Source organism: Chiloscyllium plagiosum, unplaced genomic scaffold (genome assembly GCF_037043375.1).
Source record: "Chiloscyllium plagiosum isolate Xiang-an unplaced genomic scaffold, Cpla_swu_hap1 HiC_scaffold_5, whole genome shotgun sequence".
NCBI lineage: Eukaryota > Metazoa > Chordata > Chondrichthyes > Orectolobiformes > Hemiscylliidae > Chiloscyllium > Chiloscyllium plagiosum.
The window spans coordinates 15,029,081-15,056,359 of NW_028270143.1; the positions used below are offsets into that span (position 1 = coordinate 15,029,081).

Sequence of the window (27,279 nt, forward strand, 5' to 3'; positions counted from 1 at the left end):
CAAGGATTATGGGGGAAGGATAGGAAAATGAAGTTCAGAATTATCAGATCAGTTATGATCTTGTTGACTGATGGAGAAAACTCAATGGGCTGAATCATAGAATCCCTACAGTGTGAAAACAAGCCTTTTGGCCCAGCAGGTCCACACCGACCCTCTAAAGAGTAGCCCACCCAGACCCATTCTCCTACTACTCTACGTTTATCCCAGACTAATGTGCACTTAACCTGCACATCCCTAAACACTATGGGCAATCTTGCATCGCTAATTCACCTGACCTGTACATCCTTAGATGGTGGGTGGAAACCAAAGCACGCGGAGGAAACGCACGCAGACACGGGGAGAATATGCAAACTCCATACAGACAGTCACCTGAGGTGGGAATCGAACCCAGGTCTCTGGCACTGTAAGAAAACAGTGCTAACCACTGAGCCACCATGTCACTGTGAGCTGAATGGGCTGAATGTTTGACTCTTTCTCCTGTAGCTTATGGTCTACACCTAGAGCCTGGGAATTCCTTTCCTTACCACAAGACATTCTATTTTACCGTTCTCCTTTAAAGCATTCCCTGAAACAAACCTCTTTTACTATTTTTTTAGCATCCCTTACCTTGGTTCACTCTGGTTAAACTTCTGAGAAGTTGCTTGGGACATTTTTCTACATTAAACATTAGATTAGATTCCCTACAGTGTGGAAACAGGCCCTTCAGCCCAACAAGTCCACACCCGACCCTCCGAAGAGCAACCGACCCTCCGAAGAGCAACCGACCCAGACCCATTCCCCTACACTTACCCCTGACTAATCCACCTAACACTACAGGGAATTTAGCATGGCCAATTCACCTAATCTGCACATCTTTGGACTGTGGGAGGAAACTGGAGCACCCGGAGGAAACCCATGCAGACGCAGGGAGAATGTGTGAACTCCACACTGACAGTACACATTTTTGCTGTTCATTGGCTGTGCTGACCTGAGCAACAGTGGGCAATAATCTTACTAAGTCATTTGCTCACCAATTACAGAATCAGTCCCATACGCATTTCATTGATTTCAATTCCTCATGCAATGAAGTTAAAAATACATTCCAGGAAAGACAATATTTCAAACTAGACCATGCCAATGCTCATGTATTCTTTTCGAAAGTCTACATTGTATGAAAAAGTTCAATTTAATCATTCCGTAGGAATAGCAAATGACTTTATCATCAGGTTCAGGGAATTCAGATACAGTGAAACCTGAATACATCATGAAATTGTTTAGTGTGACTGCTCTGCCCTCCCATGTGTAGACGTAGGGAATAATTTCCTGTGTGCGCCCTTCAGGAACTCTGCCCTTCTGAAGAAGCCAGTTGTGTTACATTTCTTCTCCATTTATAAGCATGATATAAACCTGGTCCTGTTTGGATAAAGTGTTTAAACAAAAAAAATCAGGCGGATCTGGATTTCTGCAACTACATTTTTCTTTCAGACTTTAGAGTAAAGCACACCAGCCAGAAAGATCCCAGTGCCTGAAATGGTTCTGGGGATGTTTCAAAATATAATGTCATAGCTCCGTTAGCCTGGCAGCACGATTCCTGCACGCTATCTGATTTGGTGACTGGACCAGCCACTTGTTCTAGCTTCTGATAGGTGCTTCTGTCAGACCCAAAATAAAATGAGGTGGGAGGCAATGAATGGCCCCTCTTGCTGCAGTATCTGTTATGGGTGTAAGTGTGTGCCAGTTTGCAGCAAATCCAAGAAAGTCCAAGGTAATGCAATGGGGCAGTACCTGATTTCCACCCTTTCTGTTTTCTCTGTATCTATTCAATGCCAATTCACGGGCACAGAAGAAAGGAACATCTACATTGTACAGTTTCACACATGTCTCACCATTTTGGTACATGCCCTCGTTATTGGTGTCATGGTGTTCATGGGCAAATCACAAGGACCACCAGTAGTTTCCTATGACACCACGGCCAGGAATCCACAGGGTGTTTTGATTCCTAGTTCCTTGAAAGTGGAGTTGTAGATAGATAGGATAGTGAAGACAGCATTTGGTATACTTTCCTTTATTGGTCAGAACAATGAGTACAGGAGTTGGGAGGTTATTTTGCAGCTGTGCAGGACATTGGTTAGGCCACTGTTGGAATATTGCGTGCAATTCTGGTCGCCTTCCTATTGGAAAGATGTTGTGAAACTTGAAAGAGTTCAGAAAAGATTTACAAAGCTGGGCCAGGATTGGAGGGTTTGAGCTATAGGGAGTGGTTGAATAGGCTGGGGGCTGTTTTCCCTGGAACGTCGGAGCCTGAGGGGTGACCTTATAGAGGTTTATAAAATCATGAGGGGCATGGATAGGATAAATAGACAAGTTATTTTCCCTGGGGTGGGGGAGTCCAGAACTAGAGAGCACAGGTTTAGGGCGAGAGGGGAAGATATAAAAGTGACCTAAAAGGCAACGTTTTCATGCAAAGGGTGGTATGTGTATGGAAAGAGCTGCCAGAGGAAGTGGTGGAGACTGGTACAATTACAGCATTTAATAGGTATCTAGATGGGGATATGAATAGGAAGGGCTTGGAAGGCTATGGATCAAATGCTGACACATGGGACTACATTAGGTTGGGCTATCTGGTCGGCATGGACAAGTTGGACTAAAGTGTCTGTTTCCATGCTGTACATCTCTATGACTCTATGGTCACATAGAATACAGTTATCCCCTTAACCATAATCGTTATATATGTCTTTCTCCTTTGAAACTATTATGAAAACATTTTTGGGAACAAAATTAATCACACCTTCATAATCTTTAAGCAAGGAAAACAAAATAAGATAAGTCTGTACATGAATATGCACCACACGGTTCATTCCAGGTACAATGTCAGGAGTCAAATGCTGGAGTCTATAATGATGTTAAAAGACTAATTGGTACATTTATCTGGAGGCTTTGTGCACAACTGAATTTGAGGTCCAAAAAGAGGAAAAAGTAAGATATTTAATATGGCAAAGATCCAGATGATTTTGTCAACCACATGGGTTTTTCTCCTGTTGACAAACAGAGTATAAAGAAGATCTTTTTCTCCAAATTTGTGCCAATGTTTTAATTACTTTTAACAACCACAGGAAAATGCAATCCTTGGTATGAACACAGTACAGATATGGCATTTACCTTTGCCTCAACATTCAAGTGTAACAACGGAGTGACAATAACTACAACCTGTCTTGAATTTCCGAAGTAGATGTGACGATCAGGAAGGCACAACGATCTCTCTTCGTCCTCAGGTTGCTCAGAAAATTCAGCATGTCCATAAGGACCCTCACCAACTTCTCCAGATGCACCACTGAAAGCAGACTGACGGGGTGCATAACAGCCTGGTATGGCAACTGCTCTGCCCAGGACTATAAGAAACTACAGAAGATGGTGCGCACAGCCCAGACCATCACAGAAGCTAATCTTGCATGTATGGACTCCATTTACATGGTTAGCTGCTGCAGAAAGGCTGCCAATATCATCAAAGACGAGAGTGTGGTGCTGGAAAAGCACAGCCAATCAGGCAGCATCCGAGGAGCAGGAGAATCTACGTTTCGAGCATAAGCTTTTCATCAGGAATATGGCTTCATTCCTGATGAAGGGCTTATGCTCAAAATGTTGATTCTCCTGCTCCTCAGATGCTGCTTGATCGGCTGTGTTTTTCCAGCATCACATTCTCAACTCTGATCTCCAGCAACTGTAGTCCTCACTTTCTGCTAAAATCATTAAAGACCCATTGTATCCTGGTAATGTTCTCCTACAACCTCTTCCATTAGGCAGAAGATATAGAAACCTGAACACATGCACTAAGAGGTTCAGGAACAGCTTCTTCCCGACTGTTATTAGACTGATGAATGGACTCTCTCCAGCCTCAAATAATGCTAATCTTGCTAACAGTGGTCTCACCTTGCACACGTCCTGTGTAATGTAACCTGCATGCCTCTGTCTAAGTCTTTTTGTTCTGTACATCCTTGCTTACTATGATCTGCCTATACTGCTCATAACCAGATCTTTTCACTGTATTTCGGTACACGTGACAATAGATCAATCAAATCACCTTTGTATGGTGCAAATAGGGGTTTAAATGGGTGAGGTGATGGTGTAGTGGTAATGTCTCTGGACTCATAGTCCTGAAATCCAAGTTAATGTTCTGGAAGCATGGGTTCAAATCCTGCCATGTGGATGGTGAAATCTGAATTTAATAAAATCTGGAATTTAATATGAGTCTAATGCTGATTGTGCAACCACTATCAATTGATGACTGTAAAGTCATCATTGATTATTGGGGGTGGCACAGTGGCTAGCACTGCTGCCTCATAGCACTAGGGTCGCAGGTTCAATTCCAGCCTTGGGCGACTGTCTGTGTGGGGTTTGCACATTCTCCCTGTGTCTGCGTGGGTTTCCTCTGGGTGCTCCGGTTTCCTCCCACAGTCCAAAGGTGTGCAGGTCAGGTGAATTGGCCATGCTAAATTGTCCATAGTGTTAGGTGCATTAGTCAGAGGGAAATGGGTCTGGGTGGGTTAATCTTTGGAGGGTCACTATGGACTGGTTGGGCCAAAGGGCCTGTTTCCACACTGTAGGGAAACTAAACTAATACTTTCATCGGGTTGGATTCTGAAAATTATTGCCCCCACTCTGCCAACCACAAGAGTGGTGATTTCGAAATCAATAATTTCAAAAGGGGAACTCAATATGTATTTGAAAGAAAAACTTGTAGGGCTATTAAATTCAAGAGAGAGAATAGCACTGACCAGATTTCTCCCCAAAGTATCAATGTAAACTCAATGAGCCAAGCAACCTTCTTCTGCACTATAAATAACATTATGATATGATGTTTGAAACTCTGTATCAGAATGGAGAGCTTTCAGCTCCCTTCACATCTCCCTTCAATTGGTAGATTCATCAAGCCATACAGCATGGAGACAGGCCCTTCGGCCCATACTGGTCCATGCCGACCAAAATGTCCATCCATGCTAACCCCATTTCCCTGCACTTGGCCAATATCCTTCTAAAATTAAAGTGGCACTGGAAAAGCACAGCAGGTCAGGCAGCATCCGAGGCTTTTGCCTGATACGTCGATTTTCCTGCTCCTCGCATGCTGCCTGACCTGCTGTGCTTTTCTAGTACCACTCTAATCTTGACTCTAATCTCCAGCATCTGCAGTACCCACTTCTGCCATATCCTTCTAAACATTTCCTATTCATGTATTTGTCCAAATGCCTTTTAAATGTTGTTAATGTACCTGCCTCAACTACTTCTGCTCTCAGCTCATTCCATATGTGTACCACCCTCTGTGTAAAAAGGTTGCCCCTCAAGTTTGCTTTTATTCTTTCCCCTCTAACCTGAAACTGATGCCCTCTAGTCCTCAATTCCCCAACCCTGGGAATGCATTCACCCTATCCATGCCTCTCATGATCTATAAAATTCTCTCCTCAGTCTCTTATGCTCTAAAGAAAAAAGTCCTAGCTTGTCGAACTTTTCCTTATAACTCAGGCCGTTCAGCCCTGGCAACATGCTTGTGAATTTCTTCTTCACTCTTTCCAGTTTAATAACACCCTTCCTATAGCAAGGGGACTAAAACCAAACACAATATTCCAAATGCAACCTCAGCAAAGTCCTGTACAAACGCAACATAACTTCCCAACTTCTACACTCATTGCCCTGACTGATGAAAGCCAGTGTGCTTCACAGCCCTGTCTACCTGTGACTCCACATGCCACTTAATAGAAGAACAAAATCTAATGTCAAGCAATCATAGTTGAATTGATAAACCTAAGCATTAGGTTCATAAGCATATTATTAATAACATCATGTACTTTAAAAAACCTGTTCAGACACGTCATGACATACCTTCCACCCTACCACATAGGACATAAAACCTTCTGGTCCAGTACAGGGATACTATCACTGCACCATAACAGTCTTTAAAATCAAGGATACTGGTGAAGCCAGAATTAGATGAGCACAAATATCTCAAGATGGGCTGAAGGAGAGAGGAGAGGTGAGGACATGGAAAGATTTGAAAATAAAAATGAAAATGTTAAAAATCAGGGCACTGTTTAAGAGAGAGAAAGAGTGTGTGTGTGTGTGTGTGTGTGTGTGTGCGCGCGCGCGAGAGAGAGAGAGAGAGAGAGAAAGAGATGGGACTTCATGCAAGATTAGTGTTCCGCATTTAAAGGTTCAGATTGAATGGACTGATGGAGCATGATGATGCAGAACTGAAGTCTTTTTCTGGACAGGACTCAAAAATCTCACACAGAAGGTGGTTGCAATGGCTTAGTAGGTATTAAGCAGAGATATCAATTTAATTTTCTTAACATTGTCATATCAATCTATTTAACTGGAAGAAACCTTCTATTTTGTTTTCTGAATAGAAGTTGGAAGACGGGAACAATGACTTCAAAGTCTTCCAGAATATTGGGAATGTTTATCACGTTGCTATGAGCCATTAACAATGACAGTACTATGGTGGAGAATCGAGGCCAAGATGAGTTTAACTAAGAGCTTTCTAATCTGTAATATTTTCTTTTATTTTTACTATTCTCATTAATACCACTACATATCAATATCAGTCACACATATCAAATGATATGAAGCACATCTTTTAATAAAACAAATTTGCATGAGATAGGAATTGAGTATATTAAGGTAGCACAATTGAAAGACACAATGATTGAGGTGAGTGAAGCTTGAGCTATTTCATGAATCATCCGAGTAAAAACAAAGCTTTTGTTTAGAATTCAAATCACCCATTGCGGATTTCTGCTTTCTTTCTCTATCTGCTCTTCTCACTGGTGTTCTGCTGTTCTCACATCTTTGCTAAACCCACTAAAATAAGACAATTGTGAAAATTGGTTTTGCCGTGTAATGTGGTGCAACGAGTTGCAGAACATGAAATCTTTCGGGATTCAGAATCACAGATAAATTCACCTCACTCCACATTGTGCTAAAGAGATGACTGCTTCACATTTTGCATGGAAAATGTGTTTCATAACTTATTAAGTATCAAAACCATTTAATGAGTTCACCTAAAGTATCACAAGGCTCATTCTTCCAAGAACAAATGTCAAGGCCTGTCAGCAGAATGGCATGATCATGACGATTACCATCTTTGCCCACCAATCCCGACTGCCACTGACAGAAGCTGTTCAAAGTGCGATCTGCATGATGGTTTATTAAAAGACCTGGCTGTCAAATTAAAAAGGCAAAGGAAAAAGAATTAAGTTCAAAGGAGGTCATAAATTGGCCCGTCCAATTTGCTTTATTTAGTGAAATAACTGTGAAAGATCAAATGAGCAAGGATGGTAGGCAACAAGCTTGCATAGACAGTTTCTGTAGTTCATTTAAGTGGTTCAGTGCTTCATGAAAGGATGAATGTGTTGACAATGTTGCAACTTTAAGGCAACGCTGGAATTTGCAAATTATCCCCTTACATGAAATTCCTAATGGCAATTGCGAAAGTATCAAATTAAGACTAAGTCAAATCAGACACCAGAAAGCAATGCCAACAAGATAATGGGCACATATTTAACATTCTTCTGGAGAAGTCAAGAGGAAATAAATTTGAGGGATACAGGTGTAAGATTCTAAACCTTTTATGAAGAGCACTGTCACCATGATCTAACAGAACCGAAACATGAGTATAATTCAACAATATCAACTTATATCTGTACTGCATCTTTAACATAAAAATATATCCTAAGGCAGGTCGCTGGAGCATTATGAAATATGACAATAGCCACCTAATAGCTGGTTGACTAACAGCTTTGTCAAAGAGGTAGGTTTCAAGCGGTGCCATAAATGATAGAAGCGAGGTAAAGGGCAGAAATCCAGAAGTTGATTGCTATGGGAAACTGTCAGCATGGCCACCATCGGTGGAGCAATTAAAATCAGGGATGCTCAAGACACTCGAATTAGGCGAGGTAGCTCAAGAGTGCTGTGGGGATGGAGTAAATTACGGAGATGGCGAGGGGCAAGGTCAAGAAGGATGTAAGAGCAAAGATGGAGACTTTAAAATCAAGGCATTCCCTGAGCAGGAGCCACTGTAAGTCAGTACGCATGGGTTGATGTGTGGACAGCTGAGAGCTAGGACTAAGAGTTCAGGTATTGGAATGGTCAAGCCCAGAAGCAAAAAAGACATGAAATATAGGTCTCAGCAGAAGCTTAACTGAAAAAGTGGGGAGGCTGAGCATTGTTACGGGTGGAAAAAGCATTGGTGGTAGTTTAGAGAAAATAATTTGTACAAATTGACTGTATACATACACATTACAAAACACAGCACATCAAGGATTATCTAATTTAATTTGAAATTGTTACCTGATCTTCTTCAAGCAGGACAATCCCAACGATTACAATATTTATGTTTCCTCCTATCGTGCCATCCTTAAACAGAGTGGACACCTTGAAGGAGGCAAAAGAAAAATTGTAGATTTATGTCTGTGTCACATTTCATTGACGGAATGCTACAAGCACAAAACCAAAATAATGCATTTTTTTTAAACAGTCTCGATTGAAATTTAGTGAACGAAAATCACAATGCAAAACGCTCAAGAAACATAAGCCCCTAAGATAGGGACAGGATAAGGCCCTTGAGCCTGCCCCGCCATTCAATGGAACCATGGCTGATCCAACACTCCTCACATCCACAACCCCCAACTGCCCTACCAATCAAGAATTGATCTAGCTCAGCCTTAAATCTACACAAGGGCCTTGCCCCCACAGCTCTCTGTGGCAAGACGTTTTAAAGACTACAACTCTCAGAGAAGAAAGTCTTCTTCATCTCAGTTTTAAATTGCTGCTCGTTTATTCTGAGACTATGCCCTCTTGTCCCATGATGGGAACATCCTCTCAGCATTTTGCTTGAGGAGCTCCTTAAGAATTCTGTGTGTTTCAATGAGATCACATTTCATTCTTCTGTACTTCAGGGAGTTCAGTCTGAAACTGTTTAGCCTTTGTTCATAACATAATATCTTCACACCAGGGATCATCCCAGTGAACCTTCTCTGAACTGCCTCCAATTAAGCAATATTTTGCCTTAAATACCGAGACAAAAACTGCTCACATTACTCCAAATGAGGTCTCACCAGCACCTTCTACAGTTGCAGTAAGACTTCTCTACTCTTGTACACAAGTCCCTTGAAATAAGGGCCAGCATTCCATTAGTGTTCCTGATTTCTTGCTCATCCTGGGAGCTAGATTGCTGTATTTTGTGCACAAGTACCCCAAATCCCTTTGCGTTACAGCTTTCTGCAGTTTTTTTTCCATTTAAATAATATTCTGTTCCCCCTGCCAAAATGAATTTCACATTTTCCATTACACTCCATTTACCAACATTTTAACCTACCAATATCACTGTGAATGGTATATATCCCTCTCTCAACTTGCTTTTCCATCTACTTTACCTGAAAAAGAACTCATTATCTCCACTGTCGAGAGTGTGGTGCTGGAAAAACATAGCAGGTCAGGCAGCATCCGCGGAGCAGGAGAATCGATGTTTCCAGCGTAAGCCCTTCAGCAGCCCCTCATTCCTGAAGAAGTGCTTATGCCCGAAACATCGATTCTCCTGCTCCTCTGATGCTGCCTAACCTTTTCCAGCACCACACTCTCGACTCTGATCTCCAGCATCTGCAGTCCTCACATTCTCCACATCTCCACTCACTGTTTTGATTTAAAATGTTTTAGAAGATATAAAATCAACACTTAAAAATATGCAACAAGTTTAAAACAAAAGTCATGATGTCACCCTAAAACTTGGTTGTAGCCTCTATATCACAAACTGCGCTAAATATATGGAATGTTTGGGATTTTACTTACAGCATCACAGATTTTTACAACACATCACTAGAAGTGAATCATTTGATGTTTCTTGTTTATCCATAAAAGGACTTTCAGTACATCAATACCTTTAATTACAGAAGACCCACTACTTCACAGTTGATGTCACAACTACAGACATCACTCTATTTCAAATGTCTAATGTTTAAAGTGTTTTGACTCAAATCACTATAGTATTTTGCAGGACAGTGTACAAGATGCTCACATGATCACACACGATCTACTTAAGTAAAAGGTCAAAAACCCCCAAAAATAAATTCAGACAGAAATTCAAATTGTTCGCATACTCAAATAAGGACATTTTGATTCCTAAAATTTAATGGTCTGCCAGACAGCTATGCAATTGCAGAAATGTTCTTCTATGAAGCTGGTCCCTGAATTATCTTGTCTCCTTTTCTAGGAATAGTTATCAATAAATATTTTCCATAAACTCATATCTTCACAGTTACTTTGAATATGCTGCCTCGCCACCTGCTTCCTATAAGGATTCCATTCCATTCTCTGTCTCAAGAGGAGGTAGAGGGTCTGCAAAGGATAGAGACATGCCAAGAGATTGCATTAAGAATATGCAGATGAGATGCATTGTGGGAAAATGTAAACTAGCCCACAGTGAGCGGGAAAACTGAAATAAGAAGAACTCGCATAATTCATTAGTACAGAGAGTTCTGAACGTTCTGTGTATGAATCACAAAAAATTGGTATGCAGAAAGAACAAGCCGTCAAAAAGGCAAGTCATGGTTGGTATTTATTGCAAGGACAATGAAATATAAAACAGATAAACTTTACTGCAGCTGTTTGGTTCGGCCATATTTGGAAACGGTGCATGCTTCTGGTCTCCTTATTTGGGAAACAATATATTTGCACTAGAACCAGTTCAGAGAAAGCTCACCCAACTCATTCCTCGGATAAAGAGCTTAAATCATGAAGTAACAAAATTGAGGTAAGAGTCATTAGCAATTTCTTTGTAACATGCAAAATCTCGAGGGGACTGGATAGTGTGCATACTGGGTGATGTTTCCTTGTGGTGGAGGGAGACGAGACTAGTTTAAGAATAAAAACCACAGTCTCCCATTTAAAATGGAGAAAAGCAAAATTTTTATCGCTCAGAGGGTTATTAGTGTCTGGAATTCTCCTCCCTCGAGAAAGGGGAAGATTGGATCACTGAATTTATTCAAAGCAGAATTAGAGTTTTGTTTTGATAAACATGGGTTCAAAGGGTACAAGTGGAATAGAGCAACGCAGAGTTCAGACCACAAACAGATCAGCCACTATCTTACCAAATGGTGGAGCAGCCTTGAAAGGCTCAAAAGCTGCACTAATATTTTCCAGAGTAAATTGTCTCTGAGAGACTGGAGGGAAATGAATTGACGGATCTCTATGGCTTCTGCATTCAGGCTTTTGCTTTGCTTAATCTCTGGTCTGCCATTATTGAAAACATTGCAGTCGGGTATTTCATAGATCTTCCAAGTCATGGCCAATCTCCTGCAAGGTTCACTTTCTGCCAGTAACACTAGATTCCTTTCAACATTTTGTTCCAACAGATCTTTCAAAACGAAGGCTGAATACATTTGAATGTTGCTCAGTTGTCCCTGTGATGCTGCCTGTCGCTTATGCACCTCAACTATTTTGTGAAAACTGACAACTGTCAGCTAACCACAAAACCAAATTCTTTAGTTTGCATGCCTTCCATCACAGAATTACAAAATACATGTTTATTAAACATTGCTCAGGTCCAGGGAGACACCCATTTATCCAAAATCCCGAAATGTGAAAAGCTCCAAAATCCAAAGGTGGTTTTGTGAAGATTTTATTTCATTAACAAGGTTGTTTGGTGTGCAAACAGTTAATCCAACTCCACACCCACTCGATGCGGGTCACTCAGATGTGACGGAGGGGGCGTGGCCCAGCACCGACAGGCCTCAATCCTGTCTCAGGGCCCGTAGTACTCACAGTGAGTATGCTGTTTTTTTTTAAATTCTCTACATAGTGGAAACAGGTCCTTCAGCCCAACCAGTCCAGACCGACCCTCCGAAGAGTAACCCACTCAGGCCCTTTTCCCTCTGACTAATGCACTTAACACCATGGGCAATTTAGCATGGCCAATTCACCTAACCTGCACATCTTTGAACTGTGGGAGGAAACCGGAGCACCCGGAGGATACCCACACAGACACGGGGAGAATGTGCAAACTCCCCACAGACAGTCGTCTGAGGCTGGAATTGAACCTGGGACCTTGGTGCCCTTGGTAAGATATTTTTAAAATTTCACCGTCAAACTGTCACCTTTTCCGAAATTCGAAAAATTCCGAATTCTGAAAACCAGCTGGTTCCAAGCATTTCAGATCAAGGATTGTATACCGCTACTGATATTCATTAGGTTACCTGAAACTGACAAAACGAAACTGCCTTGCACAAATGAGCAGAATTAAAAATAAACTTACCGAAGCCCATTATGTAAAAGGATGCTGAAAGTTCCCTCGTTTCAATGGCATCATAATAGCTTTGACAACGAGATACCGAAACTCTTCATTAACACAGGATGCCCCTACTGTGTTATACTAGTCAGTTATTACACAACCAAAACTCCCCCTTGTGAAAATACATAATTGCAAGCTTGTTTGCTGGTTGCAGGATGGAATGCCAACACCAACTCTCTCTCAACTAGCTCTCTAAGATTGTACTTTAACTGTGTTACAAATTGGAATTACAAAATGAAATTAAACATAAATGGAACTTCCAATGCCATTGCATCCACTTTGGGAAAGGACAGATAGTCTCTTTTTAAGTAGCTTCCAGAAGAATAGCTTACATTGGCCACATCACCACTGGGCTTTAAAGCCACCAAATGAAGCTCATAATGTAAAGTTTATTTACTTATGCACTTGAAAAACGCCACCTCCCCATCCTGTAACTTGCTCTGTATATATGTGTCAGTCTCCGTCCATGTGTCACGAAGGATTCAGGTTGGGTTGTTCTCTTTTTACGTTTTACACATTACTTCAAAGAGTTTACAATAAAAACAAACTCCTTAATTGCAGCAACTCAAGAGATCTGTCTGCCTCATTTCTTCAAATAGCTTTATGCATGCACAATTACATAGAAAATTGAGGAAACATAAAATTAAGAAATAGTCAACACTCTTACAAACAACTTTAAGAATCAAAAGAGAGGAACATATTCATCCCTCAGGACTTGGTTACATCAAAATGAACAGCTCTAATTTACTAATCGATACATGCAATGAATAGCAAGACTAATGGAGAACACCAATTTTGAAGAATGCACCTTGCACCAATGTTGGATAGTATTTTTGCCAGTAAATATGAGGTTGATTGGAATGAAATATATTTATTTACTCAGCCTTACCATATTTAGTATAGTTAACACATAAGTAGTTATGTTTTCACTGCCATGGTTTTCAATCATCTTCTTGTCCACCACAACTAAAGTTTCCACATTAAGCTTTTCATTCTTCCGCATCTTAAACAAGGACCGCTTGTTTCTGGGTAAGAACCGATACTCATCTGGGAGAATATACATGTCTGTTTCTGGGGGTTTTGGCATATCTGCAGAAAAAGAATGGTCAATAAATCATGCAGTGGTTTTTAAAGAATTTTTGAATTCTAAAGAACTGCAGAGAGCAAGTGCTGTCTGTAAATAGATAAAAAGTTGCAGAAATTCACTTACTTAGCAAAAATAAAATTTACTCGGATCTACAAATTGAAACAATGATATTGGAGAGGTTTAGGTTAGATTCCCTACAGTGTGGAAACAGGCCCTTCAGCCTAAGTCCACACCGACCCTCCGAAGAGTAACCCACCCAGACCCATTTCCCTCTGACTAATGCACCTAACACTCTGGGCAATTTAGCATGGCCAATTCACCTGACCTGTACATCTTTGGACTGTGGGAGGAAACCGAAGCACCCGGAGGAAACCCACAGATACGGGGAGAATGTGCAAACTCCACACAGACAGTTGCCAGAGGCTGGAATCGAACCTAGGACCCTGGTGCTGTGAGGCAGCAGTGCTAACCACTGAGCCACTGAGAATCAAATTCTCAGAATTTGGTACCTGCTAATTCATTTATTTGAGTCGTGTATGAAATATCATACATGGACAAGCCAAAAATCAGCAAATATCTACTCCAGAATATTTAAATCTGCTAATCAGCACTTCCCTTGAAAATGGAATGTGCAAAATAGCTCCTGAATGCCCACGGAATTTCTTTCAACCTATTGTGGTTGTATGGGAGATCTGCTGGAATTCTCGTTAAGAAAATCAATCTAAATGTCCAACATTTAGAGGAAACCTCAAGACAGTGTGTCCCTAACTCAGTGTGCTTTGAAATGTTGTTTCCTGCAGTAAATATGGAGGAATCAATGTGCTGAAATAACCAGCTAGTGTGGCATAAAATCTGATGCTGAGATACAAGACGACAGCAGTTTGTGCCCCAGTTCCTGCTGAATTAGTGATTTTTGGGTACAGTAACTGCAATTCATGACCTTGCCATGCTCTTTGGAAAGGTTTTGGATGACATATAAAATTCATGCACCAGCTTGTTTATAGCGAGGTAATGAGCAGCTCCCACCTGCCCTGGACTCTACTGAGCTGCCAGTAACCTTTGTGAACCACAGGGGGCCGAGTAACATTGTATTGAGACTCTGTGGTGCAGGTAACCATCGCTTCCCACGGAAGAAGTCCTTACAGAAGTCCTTACCAAAGTGGTGCAAATTCCTGGGCGATCTGATTTTGGCACTGATGGGGGAGGATGAGAACAGCAAACCAAACAAACAACTTCAGATGATGCCCCGAACATATTCATCACAGAGATGGAAGCCTGCAATGAAGACTTGCCCTCAAGATCTAGTCTCTGTAGGAATGGGGGAAGGATGTGGTAATTGTGACTAAAGGCATGAGTGCAGCGCATAGAGCATTGGCAGCAAAGGTGTAATAACTTGATTCAAGGTAAGTGCCTGCAACTTCATAACTCAGCCCCATATCATCCCACCTCTTATTGCTCATTAAAGCATACTCTTAGGAGTCACCATGGACATCCCTAGACTGTATCTAAAAATCAAGCAAACTGCACACACAACTCCACCTGCCTCCACAAAACTACAACCATTCAGCTGTAATAGGCATATTGCCCAACAATACTGACACCCAAGTACTGACATTCCTCCTCCTTCTTCAGTATCAACAGGAGAGATTTAAACACCTCTATTCCCTCGAGGAACGGTTCACAGAATAGGAGACAACAATGTCGCTAAAGCATTGGTACCCAACATTGCTGAAGGTTATCCAGGATGGTAACTTGCTATCCCATAAGCTTTGTCCATTCATTCCTTACCCTCATCCTGAAGGAAGCAATAAAATGGAAACTAGAAGAGTGTAATCCTTCTCCCTCACCCATTCTCTACACCCCCCCCCCCCCCCCTCCAAAAATACTGTTGCGGCTTTCAGACAGTCAAGGACAACTGGTCGCTCAAATGGAGAAGTTCCATGTGGAAAGGCAAAAGGAGGAAAGAAGTTCAACAAAAAAACACCGTCAGATGCTGGCATTGCGTACCCCTACTGAAGAGGCTAGGCTTAGAATCAAGATTTGCACATTGTGTTTCACTTAATGAGCTGCAGGACAGGGTGATGGGATAACTACTACACAAACTCTCCAGGGTACAAAATCTCAGTCCACTTCTGCTGGAATGGCTCAGATAAGGACCTTGCTGAGGTGGACTACTAAAGAACACTGTTGACAATGAGCATCAAGATGCTTCATGCAGTGGCAGAATTGGCAGAGAGCATCCAGTCACTAGTTAGGAACATGCAAGAGTCTGGTTCCATCACAGCGTAGGGCATTGTGCAGATGTTGACTCATCCTTTTGTCTGAGGAAAGAGTAGACACCTTCCTGACAAAACTACATGCCGAATCCATACATGCCACTACTGCAGCTTCATTGCAGTACAGATTGAGGTCTATCAATGCATTAGTGCTGCACTAAAAGTTCAGATTGAGGTTTTGAGATTCCTATCTGCTAGGAGACAGGCTTGAACTACTGCCAACATGTCGTTGCTGAAAAAGGCATGTTGGCTCTCACAGCAAACCAGCAGTTTGCCCTCCAGCAAAGAGAGTAGCCGGGGCAATGTCCTGAGAGAGTGACAGTGACAGTGCTGCACAAACCTAACGTCCTCTCAGCATGACAGGATCCGTGCTTCCACCACTGCTATTCCAAAATTACCTTCGCCTCTCAGTCAGCCAATTCAGAGGCTGCCACCCAAGCCAAGGTGCCACAGCCCAAAGCTGGGCCCATAGCCCAGACCTATACTTGGGCATTTTCTAAGGCCATCTCCCATTTTTTTCATTGGACGTTTGCTGACTTTCAACAACCATGCTGCAGCTGCTGGGATATCACAGTTTCAGTTTCACCAGCGCCACTCTGCTCCTGACATCACTACAGCCTTGGTTCAACATGGACAAAGTGATGGATGCCAGAGGTGAGGTGAGGTGTGAGGGACTGCTCTTGGCATGAAAAGCCACATTTGAATGAGCACTAGGGAAGCAAGTTTCCACTCGTTGCAGTGATGCCAAGCACAACAATAAAATTGCTGTGGCTGTTGGGGAAGATATTCACCCCTGTACATAAAGAGCAGAGCTGGAAAAACACACAACAGGTCAAACAGCATAACAGGAGGAGAGAAATCGATGTTTCGGGTCAGAACCTTTCATCGGATTCCGATCTGAAATGTCAATTCCCCTCCTCCTCTGATGCTACTTGACCTGCTGTGCTTTTTCCAGTTCCACTCTTTATCCACTCTGATCTCCACATCTGCAGTTCTCACTATCTCTAAGTAATTCATCCCTGCTAGGGATATCTCTGAAGGAGTTCCTCAGGGCAATGTCCAAGGACAGGGTGGTCCCTCGGTCAGAAATGGGGATATTTGTTGATGATTGCATTATGTTCAGCACCCTTTGTGGCTCATCAGATGGTGAAACAGTCCATATCCAAAAACAGCAAGATCTGGATAATATCCAGGCTCTGGGTGATAAATGACAAGTAACATTCTCCCTACTTGATTGTCAGGTCATCACGAACAAATAAAAAGAGGAAATTTGTGGCAAATAACTCAACTCCTGACTCCTCAAATGCTGTCCACATAAGTCAAAAGTGTGATATATACTCCCCACTTGTCTGATGGGTGCAACTCCAACAATGCGGAAAGCTCCACACCATCGAGGAGAAAGCAACCCACATGACTGACACATCTGCGCACATTCACTTCCTCCATCAACACACAGTAAAAGCTGTGGGTATTAGCTACAAGACGTATTGCAGAAATTCCCCAAGACAGCACCTTCCAGACCAACCTGGAACAACACAAACTGCTGCAGTGGTTCAAGGACCCAGCTCATCATTATTTTCTTAAGGCTAGCCAGTGACACCCACATCTCATGACTGATACTGAAACCTGTCAGACAGCAACAGTATCCTGGATGAATTGTCTGTAGGTAGGAAAGGTATTTTGGGAAGCTACACTTGCATTTTGCATGGAATCATCAGATGAATAAATATACTGAGGAGCAACAGTCTTCTTAGCATCAATGTAAAGATCAGTTTAAACTCTACCAACCATGATTGCGCAACAGCAGAATAACATTCCACCAGACCAACACATTATAAGGATGGAGTTTGGAATGGGGTAGCACAAACTTAGAGCTGGAAACTGGACCTATGCTCATAGCACACAGCTAGTCAGTTGAGGCATCACACCAGCTTCTTCATGGCTTTTACCTGCAGTTAAAAGAGGAGCTGCAGACATTCAGGCATCTTTAGCTGCAATCAGAGATAACCAAAAGGCAAGGAGAGGAGCCATAGAAACAGAAAATAGGCACAGAAGTAGGCCATCAGCCCTCTGAGCCTGCTCTGCCATTCAGTATGATCATCCAAATCAATACCCTGTTCCTACTTTCTACCCCATACACTTTGATCCCTTTAGCCCCAAGAACGACATCTAACTCTTTCTTGAGAACATTCAATATTTTGGTTTCAATCACTTTCTGTAGCAGAAATCTCCACAGTCTCTGCAGTCTTTAGGTGAAGAAATTCTTCTTCATCTCAGTCCTAAGTGGCCTACCTTGACTCTTTAGATGTGATCCCTTCTTCTGGATTCCCCAGTAATCAGGAACATTCTTCCAATATTCTTCCTTCCTGGTCTAATCATGGTAGAATTTCATATGTTCCTCTGTGACACCCTCTTATCTTTCCAAACTCCCGTGACTACAGTCTTAACTGATCTAATTCTTCTTCACACTAATGACTAATGGCAGGATATTAAGATAGTTAGCAAGCAAAGTGTTATGGGATGAGGAGGTTCATGCCCTTTGGTCTTTGTGCCAAATTAGCTCTTGTTTAGATTCAAAAAGACCATTGCTTTTGGCTGTTGAAGCCCTTGAATAAGTGGATGAAGCACATGCACTGCATATTAAGTTAAGCTTTTGCCTAACATGGAATGAGACTCTAAAACAAATATTAGACTCCTGATCAGCACAGTAAAAGAATATGCTTCTACTTCATGTATAGGCCCCTGGAATTAGCAAGTTGCCAGCTCACATACTTCTGTGGTGACACCGAGCATGAAAAATTAATGCTTGAAGTTGATCACGCCGTGATGATACACACACAGAATTTGAGTGCAAAATCCACCAATCTCTACACCCTTCTGCCTACAATTATTCATGAATTTACAATGTCCCGAGTCCAGACGATGAAGGGCTTATGCCCAAAACGTAGACTCTCCTGCTCCTCAGATGCTGCCTGACCTGCTGTGCTTTTCCAGTGCCACACTTTTTGACTCTGATCTCCAGCATCTGCAGTCCTCACTTTCTCTCAATATCATCTATGTTGTCAACAGGCAACTAAGCACAAATACCATCACTTCATACAGTCAGCATTTGGAAAGCAATGAAATTATCAACAGTGGTAACGCATGGGGAAGATTCCCTGATGATTCCTATCCTTCTACCAGCTAATTTTGATGCTCATCTGCCACAACCTAAATCAGGTTTGAGTAGCTGGCTGAGGAAATGAATACCTTTAATGGTATCATAAATATGATTTTCACTGCACTTGGCAAAGTTAGTATGTTGAATGAGAATGGTTCCAGGGGATATTCCAGACCTTTTACTTTCAATTTTTGCAATACCCCAACAATTTGTTTGGTTGCACAAAAAGAAATCAAAAGAACTGCAGATACTGTAAATCAGAAACAAAAACAGAGGTTGCTGGAAAAGCTCAGCAGGTCTGGCAGCATCTGTGGAGAGAAATCACATTTAATGTTTCGGGTCTGGTATGTTAATTTTGATTTCTCTTCACAGATGCTGCCAGATCTTTTCCAGCAACTTCTGTTTTTGTTGCACAAAAGGAAAATGTTTTGACATAGTTTATGCTTAAACAGAAACAAAAGCATTTTGCAAAGTCATCGTCTCGCCTGTTTCTTTCCAAAACTTTGTTAAAAAAAAATTGGAATTGAAGCTGAACATTGTGGTTGTTCAAGATACCATTTAGAATTGTTTAAAAATACATGTATATTAAAAGTGCATAAACTAGTTAACATCAAGCTCATTGGGGCTGTCAATGAACTTTGTAAAATCAACTATCAAAGCTGTCAGAGGCATCTACCCAAGGCTCTCTCCAAGACTGTCCAAGGCATCACCCAAGGCTCTCTCCATGACTGTCCAAGGCATCAGCCAAGGCTAACTGACAAGTTGTTAAAGCATTTAAAACTACAGCCTTTTATATCCTTGAAACCAAAATGTCTGGTGAGTTGAAAAAAAAAGATTGACTGCCAATTCGCTCTGTCAATGGACACAAGCTCAATGATTTCCATGACTAGACTAGTGCTGAATGACTGATTTCAGGTGCATCCATTATCACAGTGGGTGCCTTCCAATTTCACAGTCTGACCGACACGGCTTTGCTGTTTGATATGGGACTATGAATTCAAATGCTTGTTGCAATGGAGTAAAATGTTTGTTGTAATTTAACAAAAGCTAAAGGCTTCATAAATGTAAATGTAGCATAAGAATCTTTATTTATACAATGTTATCTAATATGATTTAGAGCTTTATCTGGTGGAAACTGATTTTATTTTATCTCTGCATGTGCTCTGAGTTCTTCCATGCTGGACATCAGATGAGTTCACGTGATTGGACGAAATTTGAGAAGGCAAGGGCATTCGTTGACATGAGTAAGTTTTAAGTTGCCATAGGGACTGTAAATGGCAATGGGACCACGGGTTATCATGGAAAGCACAGATGGATTCTTGATCAGCAAGCTTAAAGGGCCAAATGGCTTACTTCTAATCCTATTCTCTCTGGTCTAACCATGAGTGGGCTGGTGTGGCTTGAAGAAAATCGTGATGAATGGAATTAAGTGGTGCAAAGAAGGGTAGCCCGGGGAGGAGAGGTATGAGGGTGGGGGGATTTTTCTTTTGCTTTATCTTTTTTCAATTAAATATGCAAGTGCAGTGCACATACACTAAGACAGCCTTTCCATGGAGTCCAATTCTGCACATAGCATCCTCTGCTGTTGTTCTGTGGTTGACTGGCCTGAATCCTGGACAACCCTGAACAGAATTCTAACCTTCCAGATCCTTTTTTCCCCAGTCAGGTTTGCAGAGATGTAAAACGTCATGTCTCTGTACTCCTGATCAAATATGAAGGCCCAAGATATAATGGCTTTCTACCTCACAGTCTTCAACCTGGAGAGGAAAAGCTTTAGCTAAACCTCCTCACTTCATGATACCTTCAAGTAATAAAATGAAAGAGCAGTAGCAAATACATTTTGATGAATGAAAAGAATCAACATTATTGCAGAAGCGGCTAACACAATAATTTAGGATATCAAACCGAATGTCAATATTCTCTCCCGAATTTGTTACCCAATCTGTTTTTCATTAGTTTTCCAAAACTATGGATTATATTATGACACCACCTTGTGCAATCTTTTAAAGAAAAATTTGTAATATCCTAATTCTATAAAACAGCAAGATAATTTTTCAGTTGCATTTGAACATTGATTTACAAATGTGACTGAAGTACCAGTTTTGAAGATTTTAATGCGCTATTAAATAATTATTTTGTTGCTTTCTCTTTGGTGAAATCAAGCTTTTTGAAACTTGAATTGAGAAAGCCACCTAGGCCAATGGGAGTCCATGGCACAGTGATAATGTGAGGAGCAGGAGAATTGACACTTCGGGCATAAGCCCTTCATCAGCTCTTCCTGATGAAGGACTTATGCCCAAAATGTCAATTCTCCTGCTCCTTGGATGCTGCCTGACCTGCTGTGCTTTTCCAGTATCACACTCTCAACTCTGAACTCCAGCATCTGCAGCCCTCACTTTCTCCACAGTGATAAAGTTACTGTTCTCATAATCCAGAACCCCAGCTAATGTTCTGAGGACGTGGATTTGAATCCCACCATGACAGATGTTTGAATTTGAATTCAATGAGAATCTGGAGTAAGACATTAGTCTAATGTGACCATATAACAACTGTTGATTGTTGTCTTTTTAGGGAAAGAAATTTACTGATCCTACGTGGTCTTGCCAACACACAAACTCAGACCCACAGCAATGTAGTTGAATTATCCTCCAGCAGTTGGGTATTGGCAATAAAATGCTGTTCTTCCCATCAAGACCCACTTGAGAAAATAGAAAAAAAAAGTAAGGACTGCATTGCACTGACTTTCTGGTTTTGTTAAGCTAAACAAAAGAAAACAGGCCTCCAATTTTAAAGCATCATTGGCATTTAACTATTTCCAAACCATCAACTGCTTGCGTCTTCGCTTTCCTGGGATTCACTGCATCCTATAAAAGAAAAGCTTTGCTTTTCCTTATCCAGTTGGAGTTATAAGTGTTAAGTATTAAGCACAAACATCAAAAAGAAAACTTTGAATCAACAATAATTAACTTTAGAAGTTAGCTTGGAGTATAACTTTTGTTTGAAGTTAGGAGTGAAATGTAATTCCTCCTGGCTGTGGATGTGGAAACTGGAGCATTTATTGGATGGGAAGGAGAGCAGTTGGGCCTCTGGTGCCTTTTCACCAATAAAATCCGGGGTGGACAGATTCATGAATGGTTTTCCCATCCATTCACTAATTCAGACCATTAAGTGAGCAACTAATGCAATCTAAGAATGTGTCAAGACCTCCATCACCAACATTAAATTTGATTCTAGGAGCGACTGTGTTACATTGATCTTGGGTTCAGCTGATGACTACAAACTTTCAACATTTACTTCTCGGTTTGTGAAATTTGTGCATTTTTCAATAAAATTCCCATATTGCTGTTAATTTATCAGTTATTCAGTGCAACAGAAAGACCTAAAATTTGATAAAGAAAATAAAATACTTCCCTTACATACATTTCTTGCGTCTTCCGCAGTAGTGTTGCTTTTGAAGTTGTCCATGCTTGTAGTCATTACGACGTCGGTGTTGGTGTCGATACTTATGATCATAATATCCAATTCCCATAGACCTTTGATTTATGGTTACCTCGTTATTTTGATGGTGCACTTTTGGCTCTGCAGATCTCTTATAGAGGACATGTGGATGGTGCCCTTTAGGTGCTGTGTAATTGTGCTTAAGTGCAAGGTGCTGAGGTAGAGGTGTCAAAATGTAATCAGCTTCTTCTGTCCTGATCAAACCTGACTGTAAAAGAAAGAGGAAAACATTAGATTACAAAGTACATAGAAAATATTCAGACTGACAAAAATAAGATACAACCATTGTCTTTGATAAAGTATGACAAATTGGATTATTACTTTCAGAAATACAAAACAAGTGGAAAATATAACAGCAGCCTGCTTATAAAGATCAGTGATACGGTCATGTTCAAACAATTTAACGTTACTGCCTATGGTAAATGCACAACAACACAAGTTAACATTAGGTATAAATTTTAAGCAAATTTTTAATATCAGATAATTAACCTCATTAAACCAACACATTGGCAGATAATAGGCAAAGGAATCCAAATATTATTATTTCACAATGTGATTTCTGAACAATAAGGTGAGCTTATATCAGCAATTACCCTATTTATTACATTGTCTGTTTTGGGATGGTAAAATTTCCAACAAGTTTTTTGGGCTATAAGATCAAAGACCTGACCTAATCTCAGTGGAAAGTTCACAGTCTCAATGATGTTGGTTTGGACTTGGACCAGCGAGATTATGTTCCACATGATCAACTTCTACCACCAATCCCATTGAAGGAATATCCCACCTTTGATCTACCCTCATAACTCAGATCTCCTGCACTGAGGTTAGTCCCTTTATGGTTCTCAGTCTATTGTCCAAATGTGGACATGAACCTTGTTAAGAATTGATTATAGTATTCAAGGTTTCAAGCGAGTCTACAGCACGGCCAGTACAAAATACACTTAGATTACTGCTTTTTAGATTTAACTACATAGAAGTATTAGAATTGAAAGCGATGAGTGAGTGGACATCAATAGTGGTTTATCTAATTTACAAATGGTTAAGCATGTTGCCAGTAAAAGGCATTCAACTCTCCATGAACATGCCATGCCACAATGCATTCTGAAGTAACTCCATGTTTCCTGAAAGATTCAAGCCCATTTTCTCATCACCCGATTTATTCTCTCCAAGAGGAGTTCTGCTCCTTCCATTGCAACAAAATCATTCCAGCTAAATTCACAAATGATGTTCTCTGTTAGTATGACTACAATGCAGTCTCACCCTCCTTTGCATCTGATTATATGATTTTTTTAAAGGAAGTATAATAACTTGTATGAACTTACAAATTGTAATAGAAATTTTACTTCACACTGTAATTGATTAAAATACTCAACAGCACAGCTTGCCACAGAAGTTGCACGGCAAGTACAAAAAACAGCAAAGGTTGTTTGAGTTACTAAATAATCGTATAAGCATTTCAGGGCTTCACATTATGGAGATGATGTTAAGAATCCAATTTTTTGACATTCAGCTTTAAAGCATAATGTAAAGCTACATATTATTTCAATCAACAAGTCTCTGCCTACTTTTGCATATTTTAATAACAAACATGTTTTTCTAAATTCATTTATGGAATACAGGTATTGGGGGTTACGCCACGATTTATTGCCCTGACCAAATTGCCTTGAAGAAAGTGGCAAATGCAGTCAATGAGGGTAGATATACCCAAATGCTGTTCGGAAAGGTATTCCAGGATTTCGGTCCAGCATCAATGAAGAAACAGTGATACATTTCCAAGTCGGAATTGTGCATGGTTTGGAGGCGAACATGGAGGTGGTGGTGTTTCCATGCATCAGCTGCTATTACATCTTCCAGGTATTGGGGAGGGGGCGGTGGTGGTGGGGCATCCTCAGTCATGGGGTCTATCATTGAAAGTCAGCAGGGTTATCAGGGACAAATGCTTGGGAAATCAGTTGTGAAGACTGGAGTCAGCATGCTGGGGAGCAGAGGGGACAGTGATTGTGAAGGGAAGCAATTCAACATACAGAAATGGGAGACAATAGTGCATTGGAATACACAGGTTACTGCAGAAGGGTGGTAATTAACTGAGTCACAACACCCTGGCTTTGATGGAAGGGGGCACAAATAGTGTAGCATGATTATTGGCCTGGCTAAGCTGTAGGTCCAGTGGACTGTGTATCATGGGAAGATGAAGAATTAAACGAAAATGTTGTGTGGGAATGTGTGGAAGCTCTGAACTGATAGAATCATAAGACATGCAAGAAAGAAAGGATCACGACAGTTTCAAGGGTCTGGATTACCAGCCTAAGCTTGCAACTCTGCCAAGGACAACAATGTGTTGCCTTCCATTTTAGTTGAATCGCAATTGTTCAAGGAAAAATGGCTGCAAGCATCCGGATTGGCAAGTCTAGGACTCGCATCATCCTTCAATGGATGCTGAACAACAAGATGATGATGCAGGTGAAGATCTCCGTGAGACATGCAGGAGGGACAGGAAGCTCGTAGTGCAACATCCTTGATGTTATTTCCTCCAGGAGTGACAGTTGTGCTGCTTAGAGGGAATATTGTTGTTTACCCCCAAGTGTAAGACCATATAGACCATACACACAGTGTTGCATTATAACATGGCACTCTCAACACAGACACAAACAGAAAAAACTCCCAGTCCGCCAACATCTAAGCCATCTGTCACCATCAATCAAATTTCTTAGAGGTCTGTGCCAAATAAAATGGGAATTGCCTGACACCTATATTCTTGAAAACTTCCTTGTTCCCAATTCATTTCAAAGGCTTGATGTCTTACCAACATAACGACTGGAGACAAGCAGGATCATGGTTGAAGACTCCGTGATGTAACCCTCACCTGAGACCAAATGCAGATACATTGCTCCCATCCTTCTACCAGGGCAATGGTAGTGCAGATGATAAGCCTCCTGAAGATGAGGTTCCAATGCTTGGATTGGTTTGAGATGGCCTTACAATACACTTCAGAGAGTGCCATACAATCCTAGTATGCCACGCCCTACACAACTGAAGCAGATGAGAAGGAATGTGAGCTGGGAGGATGGCATAAATTTTCCGCGGAGGTAAACAAGGACTTTGAGCTGGAGGAACATCACTGTCAGCATGATCAATTGTTACTGTGTTAGGCACAATAGTCCAGATATGACATAACTGATACATGGTCCAGTAAATGGGAGTTGGGTGTGGTGGTCATTCACTGATTGTAAATTTGTTGCTGCTTGAAAGCAAATAGTCCCTGCCTGTTCCCAGAAACAACTGCAGCCCTCTTTGTTTGTGTTATTTCTTTGCTTTTGCCCAATAAAGTTTACATTTTCTTTGTTTGAAGGCTTTCCCCCAAAGTGAACAATGAGATGTGTTGCGCCAGGCATTAGGGAAAGTGCAGCACTCCCTGATAGTGTTCCAACATCGTAGAGTGCTAAGGATGGATAGACTGTAACTTGAGCTACAAGAACCAATGACTGTTGATCAGACAGGGTGGTAACTAAAATAGTACTGCAATGGAATGCAAATTTGTATTTGCATGAATTGTCACCTGTGCCACCTATGCCCATGCAGAATCTGCTAGTTTTGTTGCCTGTGAGCAGTTGCTGACTGGCAGTACTTGACCTGCCACACCAGTTGGGCTTTAAGTATGATGCCAGAGGCAAGCTCCCATTCTGTGGTGAGTACTTCCCCTGCTGGTGAGCACATGCTGGAATAACATGCACACCATAAATGTATGGTGCACACAGAAGGCAAGCAGCATAAAATTGCACAGGAACATTTCCTGGGAGAAAGGTAAGCTCTGTATGTAATCATCATTTTAGCAAAATACTCTCCTTTTTTAAATGACTTTGCTCAATTACGAATATTTGGCTGAGTTTCGAAAGCTTCAGCTCAGCAGGTATTCTTGAAACAATAGTAGGTGCACGAACTGTAATGACAGTGCATGTCTTTGATGTGGTTCTTTGGTTGTTTAATAGACACTTAAAGGAATACAGATGTTGGTTACCCTTGGTTTCTTTTAAAGAAAGGATTGTACATTTACATTGTGTTTCCTTTGACTATTGGAGGTTTACTTTTACTTTTCCCCAATAATTTTCAAGATCATTCCCATTGCTTTTGCATTGCTTCTAGGGGATATATATATAGTAAGTACTGGGTGAGTGGCATTGGAGGATTAATTGGTGAGGAGGGAGGGCATAGAGGTGCCATGGAGTGACATAGGTAGTCTGTGTAGGCATGGGGGGGGGGGGACATACATGGATGCATGAAGCAGTTACGGATGAGCTTAAATGGCACGGGGTGGGTGAAGGGTTGAGGGAGGTGAAAAATGAATTGTAGAGACCATGTGAACAATGTTGAGAGCTTGGCTACTGTTTTTCAGAGCTGCAGCAGGCCTTTTATCCAGTCCACCTCTGCACCCACACGCCTTGCACAGCTCACAAAATGCACTATGAACCCAACCCCTATGTGAAAAGTAGAAAATGGAGTGCAAAGTCACACTTTGCGGCAGCTTTGCAGTTTCCCAGCTTTATTCAAAGATTCAGCCCATATTTTTTATTTAAACAGTAAAGTGGGTTATAATGAGGGTTACAGCAAAAACGATAAGAAAACCATGCCACTTTACGAACATATATCAAGTCATTCTATGGCACTTTCCTGTGCTGATCACTACCATCAATGCACAAGAAAAATCAGAAGCAGGCCAACAGTAAAAATGGATGGCTGCCAAGTAGACATTCAACTCAATATTAAGGCGCTATCCCTTCCAGCTACTGCTGGCAGGGTATGCAAATTGTTTCAACTGTTCGTCAAGTCCACATGAAGTGACCTAAAATACTTAAGAATCATTTAAAATAGGGAAAACATGAAAAATCAAAACCATTTTGAAACAGAATCAAAGAAGTAGGCATGAGGACAAGAGAAAGGAATTGGCAATGAA

At 41.3% G+C, this 27,279-nt stretch overlaps 1 protein-coding gene across 1 annotated transcript in view; it reads right to left on the reverse strand.

Annotated features, from left to right (window-relative positions):
• Window positions 1-27,279, reverse strand: part of adamts16 (ADAM metallopeptidase with thrombospondin type 1 motif, 16) — a 249,585-nt gene that overhangs the window by 158,540 nt on the left and 63,766 nt on the right. The window contains exons 4-7 of the mRNA XM_087986819.1: window positions 22,254-22,539; window positions 13,200-13,399; window positions 8,317-8,400; window positions 7,029-7,188 (exon numbers count right to left, since the gene is read on the reverse strand). Coding sequence (XP_087842945.1) covers window positions 7,029-7,188; window positions 8,317-8,400; window positions 13,200-13,399; window positions 22,254-22,539 — 730 coding nt within the window. The remainder of the gene's footprint in view (window positions 1-7,028; window positions 7,189-8,316; window positions 8,401-13,199; window positions 13,400-22,253; window positions 22,540-27,279) is intronic.